Source organism: Grampus griseus, assembly GCF_964374135.1.
Source record: "Grampus griseus genome assembly, chromosome: 16".
Lineage (NCBI taxonomy): Eukaryota > Metazoa > Chordata > Mammalia > Artiodactyla > Delphinidae > Grampus > Grampus griseus.
Window position 1 is genome coordinate 48,824,036 of NC_139010.1, and position 22,973 is coordinate 48,847,008.

Here is a 22,973-nt window from a genome sequence, read left to right on the forward strand (position 1 = left end):
TTGACTGTCAACATTCAAATCCAAGTCTTCTGATTATATGATTTTTGTACTATAGCCAAAATCTTAGCTCATTAGTCCTGATTAGAAATGGCTTTTTTTCTTTTTTTTGCGGTACGTGGGCCTCTCACTGCTGTGGCCTCTCCCGTTGCGGAGCACAGGCTCCAGAAGTGCAGGCCCAGCGACCATGGCTCACAGGCCCAGCCACTCCACAGCATGTGAGATCCTCCCGGACCGGGGCACGAACCCGTGTCCCCTGCATCGGCAGGCGGACTCTCAACCACTGCGCCACCAGGAAAGCCCATGAAATGGCTTTTATCCATTATTTGGCATTTTATGTACTTTTAAAATTGTAATAAAATCATGCTGACCTTTAAAAAAGAACCAAGAATACTGAAACAAATACCTATATACCTGCCATTCAACATGCTTTTCTTTAAATTCACGTAAATGTACTTTCTACTTTTCATTGGGGAAAGAAAAGTTTTTATGTCCAGAGTTTTTAACACACTGGCATATTTATATGCCAATATAACATCCAAAAGAGAAATATTGCAAATTCTAAGTTAAATGCTTAAATTATTCTGAAGTCATATCATGTAATAGGAAAAGAAACCTTAGATAAGTTCCCTAATACCTCACTTATTCAGCATCATTAGTGAGTGCATTGCTGCACACAGTAGATTTTTTTTTTTTGAGATAAGTCAGGGTCCCCATTTAAACACCACATGAATTGTATATATTTTTAGCACTGTAATACTTAACTTTTCTAAAACATTATGTATTTCCCTGGTTACATGCAAAGAGGTGTATGTAGCTCAGGGACATCTCTAAGTACCTTTGTTGTCAAACTATTGCATACATTTATGTCAACTGCATACTCTTGTTTTTGTTGGGTTCTAAAGCCAGCATCACTTTTTGCTGCTGCTATTTCTGCCTCCTAAAGGCAATATGCCTTTATCTGACTTGCTGATTCTGATATGCTTTTGCCTGGAAAATAGGTATCCAAGTTTTTGAGGAATTCTGTGTTGAATAAGAATCTATACATGCTTGTGGGGAACCCTACGTGTAAAGAGCACAGCTGTAGAGCAGAGGCCTTTGACAGTTATTTTGGATATGCAGTGGCCTTTGCTTATTGGGTACATGGGTCAGAGATTGTTGTGACCATTGAATAGATGGGGGTGTTATGATAATTGTATTTTAAGGGAGAAAAGTTATTCTGATGTTTCCTTTATATTGATGTTGCTTTGATTTACTCTATTACTGAGCTGGATTTAAGTATTAAATCATTTAAGGTCAAATTTCTAATGTATATATGTTCTTCAATGGATACAACCCAGTTACCATAACGATTTAGTGAAATAACTATAATGGAACTTTTCTTTTGAATTTGGCTTTTCTTTTTTTTTTCTGTCCACCAGGGAGTAACTATTCCCAGTCAGAGGCGCTATGTATATTATTATAGCTACCTGTTAAAGAATCATCTGGATTATAGACCAGTGGCATTGTTGTTTCACAAGATGATGTTTGAAACTATTCCAATGTTCAGTGGCGGAACTTGCAGTAAGTGCTCTAAATTCTCATCCTTTGATGTACTGGAACACTTTTCTTAACATAGCTAGAAGTTTATATGGAAGTCTAAAAAGAAATTTACCACACTTAAAATTTATGCAGGTTTGTATATTTCTTAAGTATCCAAACTAATTAATTAGCTCAGTTGTTCAGCACATTGGGCTGTGGAAGCTAAGAGACCATTGGGTTTTAATGTCTTTGAAGCCAAATTATATTTATGAAAGAAATATTCTGTGCTGCAGCTACCAAATGCAGCCTATATTCTGACTAGATGACTAAAATAACCTGTCCCGTCAGCATGAGAGTAGCATTGGGGTTCATCCCTTTACCGGTGTTAGGGCAAGGACCAATTCCTTGATATCTTAGTAAGACTAGATATTAATAGTAATGGTGATAGGGACAAGAAAAAGAAAAAGAAAACGATGATAAGAGATGGCAACAAGCTGAAGTATATTGAATGAATAGGGTAGATTCAGTGTGTGTGGAGTATTAGAGAAAACCTGGATTTAGATCGGAGTTCCAGTGCTAGATTTGTCCTTAATGTGCTATATAACCGAGGGCACATCATCTACCTCTCTTTGTCTTTGCTCATCAACAATATGAAGATATTTTGAAATCTGAAACTTCCTAGAAAAGTACTAAATAAGGATCATGTCATTGATGTCTGTCTCTAATTTATTTCTCTCTTACCCTAACGTCTGTAAGCCTACCTCAGTCACCCTGGTCCCGTTCTGCTTCTCTGCCATTCGCCAGAGTTCTTAGCTAAACTGATAGGAACCTTAATACTTTGACCCAAAGCAGGTAGTCAAGGGAGAACACATGGAAGGAAGTATTGTTCAGCCCTGTAAAAGACCAGACTCTTGCTGCTTTTTTCTGTTACAGAGTTTTTTATATTAGTTTCTACCTTGGAAGTGATCAGTCATGTTTTCATGTTTAAGAACTGTGTTTTATTTATTCAGAATACAATTTTGTAGTTTCTAGATAAGATACCACTGTATTACTTTTTCTAATACCTCTAATAATATTTCAGTGATATTCTGCAATTTGTTGATGGTTTCAGTTTTTAGCTTAAAGTTTGCTTCTTGACAGTATTTATGTAATTAAAATTTTTCTGACCTTAATTTATACCTAGGGAATTAATTTCTTGATGTTGTTTATCTTTGTCAGATAGGTGTGATCACCTTCATTAGATCTTTTCTGTATTCTTAGGGCAAATAACTTTATCAGAGACCACAGATCTATTAACACAGCATATGAAAGGCTTCTAAGAGACCTCACTGATGCTTTTGTCATCTCAGTACAATTTTTAAAACTCCAGAGTACAAGGTACTAGGCTATCAGAGATGATTGGCACAGGAACTTTAGATGTATAGTGGAGAAGGGAAAAGGAAGAAAATAAAAAAGCTCACGCTCTTCCTATAGTATTAGATATCACTGTAAGAGCCAAATGGTAAGGTATAAAATATTAGAGAAATAATAAGGGAGAGAGAACATTCAATTCAATAATCTTATCTACTATAATTTTTTTTCACATTGGTCTCTCTAGCAAACATCTGTCAGTTCTGCTCTACATTTAAATGGGGTGTGTGTGTGTGTGTGTGTGTGTGTTGGATCTCTCAGTGTATTACATTTAAACTTCTCAACTTACTACTGCAATCTTTTTAATCTTTACCAATTTGCTGGTTCTCTGTTTATGCACTATGATTTAATACTATGTAGTAAAGCTGTAGTATAAGTAATATATAACTAATGGGAGGTTGTATGTATAAATCATAAATGGTATATTTAGAAAAATCAAGTTTGCGGGGATTGTCAAATAGTTTCATGAAGGAAGTCCAGCTCTTTATTGAACATTTGAGAAAGCATACAGTTTAGATTGGCCTTAAAACCAAAGAAAGTATTACAGGCAATAGGAAATAGCTTGAATTGAAGCACAGCAGAAGGAAATGAGCTGGGCAAGAAATATAGAGATGGAGAATAGAATAGGAACGGAATGTGTGGCTGACTGTTGGAGGACTCCAAATGGGCATATCATACTTGATTTGATAAATACTATGGTGTCAGTGGTCATACTAGAGGCTTAATAAGCTGTATTTAGGTATAGTTTTGTAGAAGGTAGTGATTGCAAGAGGGAGAAAAATGGTGGAAAGGAAAGCAGTTATGTGACTTGCTTTAAGCCAGATGTGCTTTGCTTGGGCAATCAAATGAGATGTGATTAGTTTTTCTTTTGCCATTTATATCTAAATATTTTGTCGGAGCTTTTATTCTGGTCAGGTGAATAATTCACAGAAAAGGGAAGACAGAAAAGGGAATAACTGAGACTTGGAGACATGAATGTTGATATTTTGGTTTTAAACATGTTGTAAATCAGGTAAAGGTGAGCTATTTACATGAAGATATTTAGTGGGTACTTGAAAGTATGGATTTGAACTTAGGTGAGAGATATACCTGATATTTTGAGAAGCATTAGGAAAGAGACATAGCAGTTAAACCTTTCATGTAAATTTGGCGTGGGGCTAGAAGATGGGAAGGTTCAGAGGAAAACAGGGTGAGGGCTGAGACAAATAGGATTTGTAACAGTGTGGGTTCAGGAGGAGGAAGAGGAATCAGTGAAGAAAACAGACCATGTGAAAATAAAGTATCTTCTGCAAAGTTGTCAGGGGTTAACAGCCATTTTCTTATTTGAGTATTGTCTTAATATTTCTAAATAAAGGAAAGGTTACTATCTTCTGTGTAGCTGAAAGGGTTGAAAAAGTTAATAAAAGATGACCAGTGTGATTTTTCTCTCATACTATATCAATATGCATATATCCAAGAAAATTTAATTGTAATTTTTGTCTGCTACATATCAGCCTCTTCATTTCTTCTTTTTAGAACACAGTTGATCATATCAGAGATATATATCTCAGAGTTGTGTCTTAGAAGTCAAAAGAACCATACTAATGTTGGACAACTGTTAAGTTTGGTCTTATCTATCTAAAATGTGAAATTCATACTGTAAAGAAAATTATTTTCTTTAGTGATTTGAAGAAATATTTTCTTACTTTTATTAAAATGTTTTAGCTTAGTGTTGCTTAGATATTTCCTCAAAAAATTAATTTCTAATTAGATTATCAATTGTATATATAATTCTAAAGTTCTTGAAGGTACACATTTTAGATGTAGTTTAATTGAAATCTGGCTTACACAGTTAATTTGCTTTTTAAAGTCCTAAGATCAGGATTATCAGATTCTGAATTAGTGGAGTTTGAATTAATAAGATTGCAAGGCATTTCCCTCCTGGTTGATTTTTATCACAGCTTTGAAATCATACCTTGTTTATTTGCTTCTTCAAACTAGGCTTCCCAGTGAAATTTTCAGTATCAAATAAAGTCTTGTAAAATAGCTCCTTGTACTTTGAATCTTTAGTCAAGGAAGTGAAAATTATTGACAGGTTGTTAGTGTAATGTTTCCCTTTTTTAGAGTTCCTTTTTCTCATGATAAATGTCTCACGAATCCATATTGGAATAATCCCTCATGCTTTTATGAAGCCTACTATTTATTATGTGATTGATGATACCTCTTTAGGTATTATATAGATGAGCCAGCAGGTGTTTATTACACTGGAAAATTTTAGCCTGAATAAGCTTTTTGCCTTGTCCTCAGTTGTTGGTCACATTGATAAAGAATGTGATACTTCTTTTTTTTGTCTTTAAGGATGATGCCTTTGGTGCTGAGAAATTTATGTCTATATATATGTATTTCTCATGCACTTTATGCAAGCTTATGTTTTTATTTCTTGATTATCTTGGTATGTTTTGAAACTTCAAGACCCACTTCTTACCTCCTCAGGTTAATTACTTTTTTTTCTAATGAACTCTTGTTTTTGAACTTGGTGTACTACAAATAAATTATCCTTTGTCAAATTATTTAGGTAACTTAAAGTTTTTAAAGTCCTAGGATCTTAATGTTCATGACTTTAAATTCTGTCATTAATGTCATTAGGTATAAATGTATTTATGTGTAGATTTTTAAAAATAAAAAACATAATCCTTGCCTGTTCACACTTACCTGCCTTTTAGTTGCGTTGCTAATATAAGCATGATACATCTTGAGAGGTCATATTTTACCAGTTATTTTAAAACACACATGGGTCAAAGCCAAAGTACTTGTTAATGAAAATGGAGTGTGTTTTGGAGAAAGGGGGGTTGTGCTGTAATTTGTACTTGATGTCTGTTGCATTTCTTTGCAGACATTTCAAATCTCTTTCCTCCTGTTTCTTGTGGTGGTGACTTTATATACCTTTAAAAATAAAATATGAGTTATAAGTAAAATTAATTATGGTTTAAATTTTTATAAATATTGAAACTTGTGCTTATGGAATATATTATAACTTTGTTATAGATTATATTCTCTTCTTGTGAATGTGTAATGATTGGTATTTTGTGGTTTTTATTCTGTGGTAGAGACTTTAAAATACTGCAGCAAATACTTGTTTTAAAAGTTACTTTTTATGCAGTTCATTTATTGTAATGTTGAAATTTTGATATTACTGTACAGTGCTAGAAGTCCAGTCTTGGTACTTACTATTTATGAAATAGAATTGACTTTAATACCAGTAATAGAACCTTATGTTGAAGGCTCAAATTAGGGAAAACCTTGTATTGATTTTACTTTGCCCTAGTTTATTTCTGCTGATTTGTTTTATTTATGTATTTATTTATTTATTTAGCTATCCATTTATTATTTTCTATCCACTGATTTGTTTTAGATCAGGGGTTAAAGATGCAGAATTACTACTTTGTGTATATTGCTGATCTTAAATCATCAAAATAGCTTTTGACAGTTTGACAGTTAAAGGTATTTCCTGTGAAGTGATACTAGTTATGTATTTGACCACGCAGATCCTCAGTTTGTGGTCTGCCAGCTAAAGGTGAAGATATATTCCTCCAATTCAGGACCCACACGACGGGAAGACAAGTTCATGTACTTTGAGTTCCCTCAGCCGTTGCCTGTGTGTGGTGACATCAAAGTAGAGTTCTTCCACAAACAGAACAAGATGCTAAAAAAGGTTTGCACTTTACTTTTATTGGGAAAAATATCCAGAATAGCCATACCTTGAATAGTAACCTCAGATCTTTTGCTTAAAGCATTTAGTTAGGCAGAAGTCATTTCTGTAAGGAGAGACTAAAAGATGTATTTTATGACTGACATCTAATGAATCATGAATTATTTTCTATTAGATCTGCACATGCTTTTCTTACTATGGCATCGGTGAGCCATTATTAATGGTAAATAGTCCTATTAGAAGGAAACGGCCATGTGGCATTATAATTTGAGATGAATTTTCCTTAACTTAGGTTATGCATATAAATTTTACAAAAGTATTAAAGATTGCGTACATATCCCATTCAATCAGTTACAGTCCTTTTAGAAGGGATGATTAATTACTGAGAAGTTAACATGGGACCATGAGTTTGAAAAAAAAATTTGGTCTGTATGTATAAATAAAATCTGTTTTGTGGTCTTGTGTAATGACACAAACCACTTTTCCCCCATTTTGGTTAATGTTTCTTGAGACTGGGTCATTTTATATTTAGCTTCCTCAAATTTACTGAGTATTTTGATTTTTAGTTAGAGAAATAAATATGAAGAGGAAGTAATAAAGAATGAAAAAAGTGTGGTATTATTTAAATATGCAGGTTTAGAAAGTTAGTGAGGTTTGCATCTCACTGAGCTATATTTAGAGAATGCAGGGGCTCATTTTAAAACAAACTGTGTTGGTTTAAAATATTAAGTGTGAACATTTAAGGTGAACCTAAGGTGCAAAATTTTTAGGTAGTAATGAACAAAAACATTAGCTGTGTATATTGTTACTGCCTCCTTAAACATACCAGATAGTGTATTGCTAATCTTTAGACAGTCTCTGTAATAGGATTGATTTCATTTTCCTGAATTTTAGCTTTTTTTTTTTTTTGAGAGAAAATAAGAGGAAGCTTCATTTACTACAAAAGTTTTAACCTCTATTTTGACTTGTCAAAAGAAGTATAATTTCCTTTATCCAGAATCCAGGTAGCTGGAAAATCACAAAATGTAAAACTGATTTTTTTTCACCAGAAACCCATTTTCTACATGTTCTGTATAAATAAAAGTTAAGTATATCTCAGTAACTTTGAAAATATATTTTTCAATAATCCAAGAAGTGTTAACAAATGTTTTAAAATTAAGGTAAGTAAGTTTTTTCCTTCTATTCACTGTAAGACTGGTACACACAAGATTTTATGTTTTGCTTTTAAAAATAGGCACCTGTATCACTTTCCCTCTATGTTTAGGAGTGTACTAATTCGTATTCTTCTAGTTCTTATCACCTGTACATTATATTAACACATGTAAAATTGAAGATTAAGTTAAATATTTATAATAATTTGTGTATCTTGAATTACTTTACATTTATTTCCATTTTATGTGGTTTTCCTTGCCTGTTACAAATGTTTGTTCTGATTTAAACAAGAACAGTTTTACTATAATCAGTACATTAGCAGAATCTACATTTTTTGAAATTTAAATTCTACTAGCTTATTTTCTTCTGACTCTAAGTAAAATATGTGTCTGGTTATTACTAACTCAGTAACTTTGCTAAAATGATTGAAATTAACAATATTTTCAAAGGCTACCACATATAAAATTGCTATGCTAGGTACTGTTAAAAGATACAAAGACATTTAAGACATAAGTTACTTAAGGGTCTTACCATCTTCCTGGGAAAATAAACTTGAAGATAAATTAAAATAAAAGATTTAAATGGCAGTTTAAGGCACCAGATAAGGTGTCATGGGGTTGTACATCATTAATTGTCAAATAATGCATACAGGCCAGTTCCACTAATTAAGAGAACATTTTCTATGTTGGTCAAGAAAGGTTTGAGGGGCTTCCCTGGTGGCGCAGTGGTTGAGAGTCTGTCTGCCAATGCAGGGGACATGGGTTCGTGCCCCAGTCCGGGAAGATCCCACATGCCGCGGAGCGGCTGGGCCCGTGAGTCATGGCCGCTGAGTCTGCACCTCCGGAGCCTGTGCTCCGCAACGGGAGAGGCCACAACAGTCAGAGGCCTGCATACCACAAAAAAAAAAAAAAAGAAAGAAAGAAAGGTTTGAAGTAATGGTCAAGAAAGGTTTGAAGTAATGTTGGTGGTTTTTGATTTACAAGACCTCATTATTAGTTAATAAGTGATTTTTTAAAAAATAGGCATTTTATAACAACAAAAAGTTGAAGTTCTTACCCCCCCCATATTGTATTATGAAAAATTTCAGACATACATTGTCATGCAAGAAACTGGAGCCACTTAATATTTGTATTGCTGTAGAAGTAAAAATGTATCTGCCTTGCTTCCTTGGGAAGTTGTAGTGACATTTTAAGAACTTTTGATAAAGTAAATTTTGTAATAGCTTGTTGAAACAAAATTAAATCCATTTCTGGGTTTTTTAATATATACATATAAACTCAACACTTTTAAAAGCTAGTGTTAGACTAGAAAAGGAAATATTTTACTTAAAGTATTAAAGTAAGTTTATTTTAGAGCTTGTGGAATTATATTTTTGGTCTAGATTTGAATTAAAGGAAAAATCCTATGTGAATTAGATGCAACAGATTGCCCAGTATTAGTCTTTGTGTTTACCTTTATTCAGAATATTATTGACACATGGCATAATTTGTTCACTTCTTAGGGCAAATGTTGAATATAAGTAACATTGTCTTTTTTTAAAAAAATTTATGTCTGTTTTCTTTTTTTTTCTTAGGACAAAATGTTTCACTTTTGGGTAAATACATTCTTCATACCAGGACCAGAGGAAACCTCAGAAAAAGTAGAAAATGGAAGTCTATGTGATCAAGAAATTGATAGTATTTGCAGTATAGAGCGTGCAGATAATGACAAGGAATATCTAGTACTCACTTTAACAAAAAATGATCTCGACAAAGCAAATAAAGACAAGGCCAACCGATACTTTTCTCCAAATTTTAAGGTCAGTTAAAAACATTTTGAGGAGTTGGTGAGTGGTTCTGTGTGTGTGTTTGTTTTATTCTAGGTGTGTAGCTGGTGAAAGACTTGCTTGGCTAATTTTTAAATTACGTATATTCATAAGCATTGTTTATTTGGCAGTAAGTCAATGAAATCCAATGCACAGAGAGTCAAAAGGCTACAGTTTCCTTACCCTATTCTTTGTTAGTTGGTGAAATCTGGGGCATAGGTTAGGGAGGGGATTTAAGTAAGTTGGATATGAAGTAGGAATAGGTGAAAAAAGAAGTGGAAAGGAGCTCAGCCCTTTGGGAATGACTCCTATGGAATGTTCTCACTGCTTTTACTCTTGTCCCCTCCAGTTTATTCTCAACTCCTTAGAGTGATCTTAAAAATGACTTGATTGCGTCACTCCTGTTTATACTTTTTAAAGACCTTGTGCTTTTTTGATGTGACCTGCAGGAACCTGCATAATTTAGCACAGGACTACCTTCTGCATCTACTCTAGCCACATTCTCTCCCTGCGATTCACTCTCAGACCTGGTCTCTTTTCATTTCTTCAAAATGCTATACTCTTCTGCCTCAGGTCTTCACAATTCTTTTCCTTCTCCCCGAACCTCTCCACCCTTGGCCTTTCCCTGCCCTTCACGTGGCTGTCCCTCACATTCTAACCTTAGCTTCAATCTCATGTGCTCTGTAAGGCCTCTGATCATCCTCCCCTCTCCTTCTCTTTGTAAAACTCTACTTCCTCTTATTATGGAATTATTTGGTTCATTTTACTTTTATCTAAATGTGATATGTATGTGTATATTTCTATTTATGTTTGTAGAGGAGAATTCTCCAGGTTAAAAAGCTGACTTGTAAACATTCCCAAATGGTGGTTTGCCATTTTTTTCTTCCCCTTTCCTGTTGCCTATTCTACTTCATTTTTCTCTCTTCCTTTCACCATACCCTCCTCCTTTCTCGTTTTAAATTCTCTCTTCATTCCATTTTTATACCATGTAGCAAACCTAATCATAGCTTATAAGAATATTGCTGCTAGTAATAATAAAAATAAAGGGGGGGCTACCTGTTTTAAGTGAAAATATATCTAATAATAAGTGCCTTTAGATCTTATATTTAAAGTGTTCAGTAGTGTCTTCTAGAATTCGTAGGTTTCCATTTACTTTCTTTTCTCTGTCTGTATTTTACTCAATTATTAGCTTTTAAAATGTGACTTCCTCTAACTGTATTATTTTCTGTTTTAATATTGCAAGAGGTTTTATATTTGTAATTACAAATAAAAACTATTTCAGTTATAAGTAAACATATGAGTGAGCTATACAAATATCTGGGAAAAGAGGGAAAAGCTGGTGCAGAAGCCCTGAGACAGGAGTGAGCTTGGTTTATTTGAGGAGTAATAGATAAGAAATTGTTTTGACTAACGCACATCAGTCCAAGTGTGAAGACGTTGAATGTTTTCTGCACGGGAAAGATGTAATCTGAATTTTGTCTTTAAAAGTTTACTCTCTCTCCCCTCCTTTAAAATATAGACTCAAGAGGGGCAAGAATGAAAGCTGGGAGGCTAGTTGAAGGTAGAACTAAAAGAATTTACTGATGGATTGGATAGTGGATGTAAGAGAAGGAGAAAAATTGATAATGATTCTTGGATCATGGGGGAGGGGCTGTAGATATAGTAGAATGATGAAAGGATTTGAAGTCAGATCTAATTTAAATCCCACATCCACTACCTACTAGATATGCGGCCTTTAGCAAGTTCCCTAACCTTTCTGAGCTATAGCTTTCTCTCTTTTAAAATAGATACCTACCATTTAGAGTTGTTTTGGTTTGGTTTTTTTGCGGTACGCGGGCCTCTCACTGCTGTGGCCTCTCCCGTTGCGGAGCACAGGCTCCGGACGCGCAGGCTCAGCGGCCATGGCTCACGGGCCCAGCGGCTCCACGACATGTGGGATCTTCCCGGACCGGGGCACGAACCCATGTCCCCTGCATTGGTAGGCGGACTCTCAACCACTGCGCCACCAGGGAAGCCCTAGAGTTGTTTTGACAGTTATTTCAGCTCTGCCTATAAGGCTGTTGGTTCACTGTTAAGAGCACTGTAGGATATTAACTTTCTTATTACTCCCTTTCGGTGAAGTTTTTAGGGCGAATGGAATCCTAAACATCATTGTTAATTAGTATTTTACATAGTGTAGTATCTGTATTTTTTAGTATTGTTTGTATCAGAAAATACATTGAATTTCAGATAAGTAGTTAAGTGAAACATTCTTTTGGAACTCAACTCTTTGTGAGTTGAATTTTGTGATTGAAAATAGATTATGTGGACTATTGAACTCAATACATTTCTTTTGCAGAATTATTTAGTTAATGCTTGTAACATGCCTATTAAAAAATATAGTATATTAACATCCCAGTTTCTTTTCAGTATATACCAAGAAAGAAAGTGTAGGAAATCTTAAGAAGAGGGTCATTTAAAAGGCCCTTTAAAGATCATATGTGTCATAGTACTTAAAAATGAATCTGTCAAAAATATGTATATTTAAGTAATTTAAGATTAGTCAGATTTATGGATTTTCCATTTATACTTTCTCTTCTTTCTCTAGGTGAAGCTGTACTTCACAAAAACAGTAGAGGAGCCATCAAATCCAGAGGCTAGCAGTTCAACTTCTGTAACACCAGATGTTAGTGACAATGAACCTGATCATTATAGATATTCTGACACCACTGACTCTGATCCAGAGAATGAACCTTTTGATGAAGATCAGCATACACAAATTACAAAAGTCTGATTTTTTTTTTTATCAAGAGGGATAAAACACCATGAAAACAAACTTGAATAAACTGAAAATGGACCTTTTTTTTTAATGGCAATAGGACATTGTGTCAGATTACCAGTTATAGGAACAATTCTCTTTTCCTGACCAATCTTGTTTTACCCTATACATCCACAGGGTTTTGACACTTGTTGTCCAGTTGAAAAAAGGTTGTGTAGCTGTGTCATGTATATACCTTTTTGTGTCAAAAGGACATTTAAAATTCAATTAGGATAAATAAAGATGGCACTTTCCCATTTTATTCCAGTTTTATAAAAAGTGGAGACAGACTGATGTGTATACGTAGGAATTTCTCATTTTGTGTTCTGTCACCAACTGAAGTGGCTAAAGAGCTTTGTGATATACAGGTTCACATCCTACCCCTTTGCACTTGTGGCAACAGATAAGTTTGCAGTTGGCTAAGAGGAGTTTCTAAAGGGTTTTGCTACATTCTAATGCATGTATTCGGGTTAGGGGAATGGAGGGAATGCTCAGAAAGGAATATGTTTTACGCTGGACTCTGGACCATATACCATCTCCAGCTATTTACACGCACCTTTCTTTAGCATGCTACAGTTGTTAATCTGGACATTTGAGGAATTGGCCGCTGTCACTGCTTGTTATTTGTGCATTTTATTTTTTTTTAAGCATATTGGTGCTAGAAAAGGCAGCTAGAGGGAGTGAATCTGTATAGGGGTACAGGAATGAACCTTCCACAACATCTTAAGAATCCACAAATGAAGGGATATAAAAATAATGTGGTCATAGATAAGAAACACAGCAACAATGACTTAACCATATAAATGTGGAGGCTATCGACAAAGAATGGGCTTGAAACATTATAAAAATTGACAATGATTTATTAAATATGTTTTCTCAATTGTAATGACTGCTCCATCTCCTGTGTAATCAAGGCCAGTGCTAAAAGTCAGATGCTATTATTACCTACATCAGTCAACAACTTACATTTATTTTATTAGTTTTCAATCGTATACCTGCTGTGGATGCTTCATGTGCTGCCTAAAAGCTTCTTTTTTCTCATTAAATATAAAATGTTTTGTAATGCTGCACAGGAAATTTCAATTTGAGATTCTACAGTAAGCGGTTTTTTTTCCTTTAAAGATTTATGATGCACTTATTCAATCCAATAGATGTCAGCCGTTCCACCCTTTTGACCTTACACATTCATTACAATGAGTTTTGCAGTTTTGCACATTTTTTAAATGTCATTAACTGTTAGGGAATTTTACTTGAATACTGAATACATATAATGTTTATATTTAAAAGGACGTTATTTGTGTTAAAAAGGAAATTAGAGTTGCAGTAAATTTTCAACACTGCACAAATAATGTCATTTACTTTTTCAGTAGAAATTGTCCCACATAATGCTTTTATCAATTTGCTATTGAAAGAATAGATTTTTTTAAATGTGCAGTGTTGAATCATTTCTTCATAGTGCTAGAGTTAGGACAAGGGCTTCAATTTCACTTCTTAAATATCATATATTTGATATGCCCAGACTGCATACGATTTTAAGCAGAGTACAACTACTATTGTAAAGTTAATGTGAAGATATGATTAAAAAGAATTTTTTCCCCCAGAAATTTGGTATCTTTCAAATGATACCTTGACCTTGAAACATTTGACCATCCAGCCAATTTATTTCTTAATGGTGTAAAATCTCATTTTCAATAACTTATTGGTGCTGAAATTGTTCACTAGCTGTGGTCTGACCTAGTTAATTTACAAATACAAATTGCATAGGACCTACTAGAGCAGCATTTATAGAGTTTGATGGTAAATAGATTAGGCAGAACTTCATCTAAAATATTCTTAGTAAATAATCTTGACATGTTTTCCATACCTCATCAGTTTCATTCAACAAATAAAATTTTAAAATTTTTAACAAAGCTGTTAGGATTTACACATTTATATTTAAACATTGATATATAGAGAATTGATTGACTGCTCATAAGTTAAATTGGTAAAGTTAGAGACACCTATTCCTAAGATCTCATCATTGAAATTTATATGTCACCTTGTCTTTCATAAAAGCTGAAAACTGTTGACTAAAATGAAAATCAACTATTCATGTTTTGAAGATGGTTATTAATACTGTTATTTGTTACAGTTTTGGGCACAGTATATTAAAGCGTAACTTGTATGGTTCCAATATGTAACATGGAGGGCCAGGTCATAAATAATGACATTATAATGGGCTTTGCACTGTTATTATTTTTCCTTTGGAATGTGAAGGTCTGAATGAGGGTTTTGATTTTGAATGTTTCAGTGTTTTTGAGAAGCCTTGCTTACATTTTATGGTGTAGTCATTGGAAATGGAAAAATGGCATTATATATATTATATATATATAAATATATATTATACATACTACTCTCCTTTATTTCAGTTACCACGCCCATAGAATTTGACAAGAATTGCTATGACTGAAAGGTTTTTGAGTCCTAATTAAAACTTTATTTATGACAGTATTCATGATTAGCCTGAAATGCATTCTGTAGGTAATCTCTTTGAGTTTCTGGAATGTTTTCTTAGACTTTTTGGATGTGCAGCCGCTTACATGTCTGAAGTTACTTGAAGGCATCACTTTTAAGAAAGCTTACAATTGGGCCCTGTACCATCCCAAGTCCTCTGTAGCTCCTCTTGAACATTTTTTGCCATAATTATTAAAGGGTAGTTGAATAAATAGCATCACCATTCTTTGCTGTGGCACAGGTTATAAACTTAAGTGGAGTTTACTGGCAGCATCAAATGTTTCAGCTTTAAAAAATAAAAGTAGGGTACAAGTTACTGTTTAGTTCTAGAAAATTTGTGCAATATGTTCATAACGATGGCTGTGGTTGCCACAAAGTGCCTCGTTTACCTTTAAATACTGTTAATGTGTTATGCATGCAGATGGAAGGGGTGGAACTGTGCACTAAAGTGGGGGCTTTAACTGCAGTGTTTGGCAGAGTTGCCTTCTACCCTGCCAGTTCAAAAGTTCAATCTGTTTTCATATAGAATATATATACTAAAAAATTTCAGTCTGTTAAAACAGCCTTACTCTGATTCAGCCTCTTCAGATACTCTTGTGCTGTGCAGCAGTGGCTCTGTGTGTAAATGCTATGCACTGAGGATACACAAAAAATTACGATGTGTACAGGATAATGCCTCATACCAATCAGATGTCCATTTGTTATTGTGTTTGTTAACAACCCTTTATCTCTTAGTGTTATAAACTCCACTTAAAACTGATTAAAGTCTCATTCTTGTCATTGTGTGGGTGTTTTATTAAATGAGAATATTCAATATTTATCATTTAAATTGATTAGATTTATTGCCATTTTAAATGATGGGCAGCCAAATGTGATTATTAAGATTTTGTAAGGTTTGTTGGGTTTTTTTTTCCCTGCTGTCCTTCAAAGCCTACAGTTATATAAAAACATGGGCTCTTGTCAGTTTGGGAGTAGAGTATCAGTCTACTCATGTTTGAGAGAGGCATTTAGCTTTTTTAGTGTCTTAGTCAACACTTAATATCCTGTTTCAAGCACATTAAATAATATGCTAATCCTAAAAAGTTCACAAGTCTTGAAAAATTGTGCATATATATTTTTTTTACTAAGATGTCTGAAGATAATTCCCCAGAATGGATTTGATATCTCAGATTTCAATTTTGTGGCTTTTCCATTCTTTATGATTCTGTAGTATGCCATCAACATATGGGGAGCTTCATCTACTCATTGTGACTTGTGCCATTTAAAAATTGATATTCCAGAATAGTCTAAAGGACTTTGTGTACTTGAACTTAATCTTGTAATTTCTAATATTCTTAAAAGCTAAGTAAGGCACTAAGTAAGACTAAGTAAGGCACATCCTTTCAACAAAGCATAGTAAGGTAATAAGTGAAAGTGTAGCTTGTACAAGTGTTTTGAAAATAAAGCAGATCATTTATGTAACAATAGAATTTAATGTTATTTCAGGTTTACATTTTCTCCATGTGACTTTTTTTAAAGTAAATGTGAATATATAATGTAAAGAGGTATGAAAAGTATGTGTGTGTACACACATTTTTTCTTTTTAGGTATCGTAAGTATGGTTGAAAACTATACTGGAGTCTAAAATTATTCTGATTTATAAGATGATCTTGGTGATGTCTGAAAAATAGGAATTTACTGACAATTTTGTTTTTATTGCGTGTTCTCACAACTCTTAATTTGGGCTAGCTTGGTTAAGTGAATGCCATCACCATTTCCATTGAGAATATAAAAATCACCAGTGTTTAACATGCAGGCTTCCAAAGGCTTACAAAAAATCAAGACCCTTAAATCTAGTCAATTTGCTGCTAATGTGAAACTTTCTTGTTCTTTTATTCTTGCCAGATAATTAGCCGCAGATCTAAAACTTAGTCTTAAATGGCTTAAGTGTAAGTTTTGATTAGCAGTGCTGTTACTAGTGCAGAGAGAAATGTTTGTGAATGGAAAAAATAATATAAATATTCAGTCTAAACTGGTAAAAGTACCTAAAAAACTAGCAAAAAAGATAATAGAGGAAAACATTTTAAAACTTTTAAAGATGACTTGTTAGAGACCGATTTTCCTATAGAATTATGTATCTATAGGAAGCCTAATGATTATCAGTTGTTTTTAATTTTAGAGCAAATCTATTCCTTTATGACCATGATCTTGGTATTTTTCCATTTTTTAAGAGATCTTCCTTCTTCAAGTATTGGGTTGGCCCAAAAGTTTGTTCGGGTATTTAACATCTTACCCAAAAACCCGAACGAACTTTTTGGCCGACACAATATATCAGACTGTATGTAGCCATTCTGACAAATTCACATGTGTTGGTAGCTTTAAAAGTTTGTTATGTAAAGTCAGTAAAGGACAATAGTTTCATTGGTGGTAATACCCTTTGGTTCTTAGTTAGCTTTTTTGAGAATAGTTTCCCATAACAAAATCTTCAGTGATAATCTCACCACCTGGAAACAGCTATTATTAATGCTTTAGTGACTATACAATCATTTTTTTCTGTATATTCATGTATATATTTTCTTCAAAAAATGAAATTTGTACTGGGCATACTCTCCAGGCCTTTAAGCTTAGTATTTCCATCACGGATTTGTAGAATGTTAAATTACATCAGAGAATGGACAGTGACTGGATTCTTTCTAACACTACAGATGCAGATTATGTGCAGTTATTGAGAGCCCTTTCCAATTCAGTGGGTCAGTCATGGACGTTTAAATATTGTTAGCATCAGAATAATACATGTCTAAGTAAATAAAACGGTTACATTTATTTAGCATAGACAAGCTTAACATTGTAGATATTTCTCTTCAAAAACCATTTCAAACATTTGTATTTTGGAATTAGGTGTTAAACAGAATGTGTGAAACACTGTATTAGTAGTGAATTTCATCATCACCTTTCTATTTCTCTTTATAGGTTGGAAAAGAAGGGTGAGCTTTTCACTTTTTATAATTCCCAAACAGTTGCTCAATTTAGAGTGAATTAGTTTAACACCTGGAAAACAGAAAAAAAAGCCACTGCTGGTTTATCACTTAGTTGTTTTTACATCTGTGTGCTCATGAGACTTCCATCACATCCAAAACTATTTCATGAATGGTTCACCTTTAGCTCTGGAACTTAACCATGATTAGTATAATGGTGGGCTTAGAACATAGATCTCTTTTTTTAAACAGTTATTTGAGAATTTGGTGGAAAAAAGTTTAGCTGGAGGGCAGTACATAACTTACAAACCAATGTATTGATATTTTATGAACATTTTTACATATATGAGTGAAGTCAACTGCCATCTTTGAGCATTACCACATTTTAAAATAAAGCTGCATATTTTTAAATGAAGTGTTTAACAAGGATTTATATTTTTCATTTTTTTAATTAAAAGTAATTTATATCTCCTTTGTTGCATGTGGATTCTCATCTGTTCTTAAAATGGTTAGAGATTTTGTTTGTGCTGGAATGGAGCAAGGCCTATAGTCATGGCTCTAGTGTTTCAGTTTGTCAAATCTGTTTACTGTAGTGAGATTATCTTAAAATGTTTAGATGTGGCTTTCTGTAGCTTATCATTTATTGGCTTTTATTTATGTACACTTTTAGGATTTTCTGCCTACTTTATACAGTTGTCTAAATGATATCCCACGTTTACAAATGCTCATTCAGTTTCTATTTTCTTTTTCCATTATAATGCCTTAATGGGCAGTTTTAAGTGTGTGTGCATGTGTGTGAGTGTAGGGAGGTCTGGGTGGGTGGTGAGAGTGCTAGGTTCCGATTTTAGAGATTAAATAGTTTGATTCAGGCAAACAGTTCTCACTGGAATTTTACAGTTCATCGTAATGAAAATAATGTTAACCCTGGATGACCTTTGACATACAGTAATGAATCTTGGATGTTAATGAATTTGTTGGTAGCATCTTGATGCATGCATTATTGAGTTATTTTCTAAGTTGTGCATTTATCCAAAGTTGGTATATTGGAAATGTTTATATCAAATTCCATTTGGCTACTGATGGACGTAAAAACAAATGCTTTATTATGGAGAGTATTTTTTCTTTAAAAAATTAAAAAGGTTAATTATTTTTAATATTTGGTTTTAAACTTTTTATTTGACAAGTATTTATCAAGTCCTCACTATATATAACAGATGTTTGGAATACATTAGAGATCAAAACGACACCCTCTCTTGCCCTTGAGGAGTTTCCACTCTAGTAGAGGAAATAGACCTTATTTAAAAAGTTATAATATGTGATACTGTAATGATTACCAAACATTCCATATGCTCCTCTAAATTTTCACCCCTTTGAAGTTAGATGGAGCCATTGTAACTAGTTTATTCCAACAAAATAGTACTGAAAGTGATGTGACACTTCCAAGGAGAGGCATTGTAAATAAAATCCCTTGTACAATCCTTAGGCTTCTCTCTACTACAGTGACCGAGTACATGACATGTTCCAGATGGTGCAACTCTGTCATCTTGGGTCTTGAGTGACTATATGAGCAAAACTTCCTCAGATTCTCTCCCTACATTGAATGTGTTAGATATTAGCATGAGCAAGAAGTAAACATATTGACGTAAACTGAGATTTTGGGACAACTTGTTACCATAGCATAATTAATTACATTCTGACTTATGCTTTGGAAGGATCAGGGAAGGCTCTCTTGAGCAAGGAAGGAGTTAAGAATAAAGCAAAACAGAAAGTGACATCTTTAAACAACATGATGCAATAAGGAAACTAAACTGCAAGTCACTCAATAGTTATTGAGCACTTGATATAGGTCAGGCACTGTTATAGATGCTTGGGATACAAATGGGGGAACAGTGGATTCCTGTCTTCATGGATCTCACATTCTAGCAAGGAATAATAGATAATGAACAATCAACATACCATATGTAAGTTAATAAATGCTATGGGGGGAAAACGTAGAACAGGGTAAGGAAGACCAGGTACGCAGAGGTAGAGAGATTGCAGTGTTGAACAGGGTAAGTCCAGAATAGGCCTCACTGGGAAGGTGAGACTTGAACAGACCCCCTGAAACAGTAGTTAGAACTTTTCATCCTTTTAATCAGCAAGGTGCACTCATTATCCTCTATAAAATTTTATTCTCACCTTTTACAACTCTATATTAATTCTTGAGTTTTTAAGATCATTATTGGTGTATCTAGATAGAATTTTTAAGAATACCACTCAAAATAGTCACAATGTTCTAAGTTACTTAATTTTCTAAATTGGTTTGGCCAAATCTATATAAACAATCTGTTTCTCTTCATTTTCAGAGTTGAGTTCATTTTTAAATTTCTTACAATCTTACTAAATGTGTGTGATTGTACTTTGGCAATATTTGGTATCACTTCAGTAGAAGTTAAAGTTCTGTTATGGCCTTAAACACTACTGTAAAGCTGAAAGGAAATGTCACTCACGATTTATTGATGGGAAACAAGTTGTAAATTTTGAGTTACCTCAAGAAACAAAAGGTGAAATTTATGGCCTAGTTCTTTATATTCTTAACTCGAGCAAAAACCTGTGGAAATGTATAAATATCTAAATAGTAAAAGAAATATTTGTTCACAAAGAGGGACACCCCCCCACTCTTCTCCTACCCCATTTCAAGATCCCAGAAGTTTAACTTTGTGATCAAGGGAAAATAGTATAATTAAATTAAGTTGATACAGTAGAAATTTGCAACTACTTATCAGGAATATTTATTATTAACTTGTATTTGCTATTGATCAGTTTCTTCTTCCTATCAGGGCAGGTATGTATAATTGGACATAAAATTTTGAAAGAAAATGTTAACTTTAGCTTTTTAGGAAATAGAATTATAAGTGGTTTAAAAGACATTTCCTTGACAGTTTTGCATTTTGTTTTTATTCTGAGTCCAAGGCTTTTTTTTTTTTTTTTTAAACACATTTTACTTTGCTTTGGAAAGAATTTAAAGTAGCTGACTGGGTTTCCCTAACGTGAGAAGAATTGCCAAGTCAGTTTAGGAAAAAATATTACTTGTATCCATTGGTCTTGGCCTAAGGGTTAAACTTCGCTTACTGGGAATATCTCCTGAACCTACCTCACTGGAATTTGAAAATCCATACATTCCAATATTATTGTGAATTGCTTCTTTAAGCATTGATAAATAAGCCGTCAACCTAATTTTCAGGGAAATAAGCCACATTTTCACCGCAGTGTTTACTCTTCTTGCAACAGCTGAGACTTGGGAAAAATTGAGTTAGTTATGTTTTTCTATTTGATATATTTACAGGTAAATATGACCTGTAGGTATTGTGAAACTCACCAAAAATATAATCTGTAAAAAATTTTTTAAGTATGACAATATTACCTATGCTTGTTTATATCTATGTTTATGCTTCCCTTTTCCGTTATAATCATGCTTTTGAAATTAGACATTTCCTAGTTTTCTAATCCTTACTATAAGGAAGAGAAATGTATTTAAATTTCATGGATATGAAAATTAGCAAACTTCTCAGTTTTATTCAGTATTTCCATGAAGACATCTTTGGCAGGAAAACATCTTACATGGCTATCCTCAACAAGGGAACCACAAGCGTTCCTTAAGTAATTAAATAGCTAATATTTTGTTTACCGTGTACAGCCATCACAATTCATATGAATAATGCATGGGCTTGTTATGACTATTAGTATTGTATATTAAATGAACATTTGAAAGAGAAAATGAGTTTTAGTCTTTGGTAAAATAGTAGGTGTGAGGTAAAATGTCCCTTTTGCCAGACTCGGCAGACATCGTTTAATGTGTTTAGCTGTCCTTGGAGAAGACTTAAGCCTTTCTTTCTATAAAAAAAATCTAATAAGGTTAAAACAAAAATATCGCTAAAGTTAAACACAGTTCTACCTCAGAAAATCTGAAGACACGTGCTTAAAATTCATGGGAATTCTGTGATGTCAGGTACCTAGAGACTAAAATAAAATAGCACAGAGAGAGAGAGGAAGGTGAAGTAAGAAAAGAAGGGAAGGCAGGAAGAAAAGCATGGGAGAGCTCAAACTAACTCTTAGTACTGGAGGGCTGGTAGAGGGATAGGAAAATAATATTCGTTTGAGTCTGAAGTATGTGCCAGACACTGTGGTAGATATTTCACATGCTTTACCCACCCTTCAAGGTAGGTAGTTGTATCTCATTTTCTGCACAAAAACTGAAGGTCAGAGTACGTTAATTTCCCAAGTCTGACAACTAGTAAGTAGAACTGGATATGAACAGGGCAGCCTGCTACCTGTTAAACAGAATCAAATTTACAAAGTGAACAAAACCCAAAGCTTAAACAACTAATGCGTAATGAAGTCATACAGATATTCTTTATTACTGACAGAAGAAAAGCAAACCTCAGTACCAGCTGTAAGTCATGCAAAATGAATTGCAAAGAGAAATCCTTAATTGTTTGAGCCATAAAAGAGAAAAAGAAAACTCTATATCTTGCAAACTTCTTGACAGATAAGATGGTAAGATGTTGGCACGCATTTTCATATCAAGACTCAGAATGAGAGCTCTTTTATTTACTAGTTTATTATTAAATCAATTCAATAAACTTTTACTTTATTTTTGCTTGACCTAGAATACCCGGACTGTTCAAAGTAACTGGTTCTCAGTTAAGCAGGCCAACCAGCCACCCGACAAGTATGTGTTGCATGCTTTCCGTGTCCGGTTGGAATTACGGTAGTGTAGAAGTCAGGAAAGTTCATAGAGTTTACATTTTAGAGTGGGGAAACATTTTACATAGAGGGAAGAGCAAGTAGCATGGCTTGCTGTAGGTGCAAACTTGGCCATTTAGGAGCCTGTTAAGAAGAGAAAGGCTGGTGTAGAGTAAGTGACCAGGGAGAGTGGTGGAAGATAAACATTTGGAGAAGTAGGCAGGGAAACTTCTGGTTCCAGCTGAGGTGGGCCAAAACCACTCAAGTCTGTCTGTCTTGCTAACGACAACTAAAAACCTCTGGAGCAAATGTGAAAGTCAAGTACCTAAGAACTCTGAAAAGTAAACAAAGGCAGGTAGATTGTGAAGGAGTGTCAAAACTTGGAAAAGCAACCTGTATGAGGATGTTTCCCATTTTTTTCTCTTTTCTCTT

The 22,973-nt window shown here is 33.9% G+C and overlaps 1 protein-coding gene across 1 annotated transcript in view; it reads left to right on the forward strand.

The window, feature by feature from the left end:
- PTEN (phosphatase and tensin homolog) overlaps positions 1 to 18,949 on the forward strand; it is a gene marked incomplete at its 5' end in the record, with an annotated part of 93,620 nt that extends 74,671 nt beyond the window's left edge. Inside the window, 4 exons of the mRNA XM_082672952.1 lie at positions 1,419 to 1,560; positions 6,453 to 6,619; positions 9,342 to 9,566; positions 12,160 to 18,949. Of these exons, the coding sequence (XP_082529078.1) occupies positions 1,419 to 1,560; positions 6,453 to 6,619; positions 9,342 to 9,566; positions 12,160 to 12,345 (720 nt within the window). The 3' untranslated portion in view covers positions 12,346 to 18,949. The remainder of the gene's footprint in view (positions 1 to 1,418; positions 1,561 to 6,452; positions 6,620 to 9,341; positions 9,567 to 12,159) is intronic.
- Between the last annotated feature and the right edge of the window lie 4,024 nt (positions 18,950 to 22,973).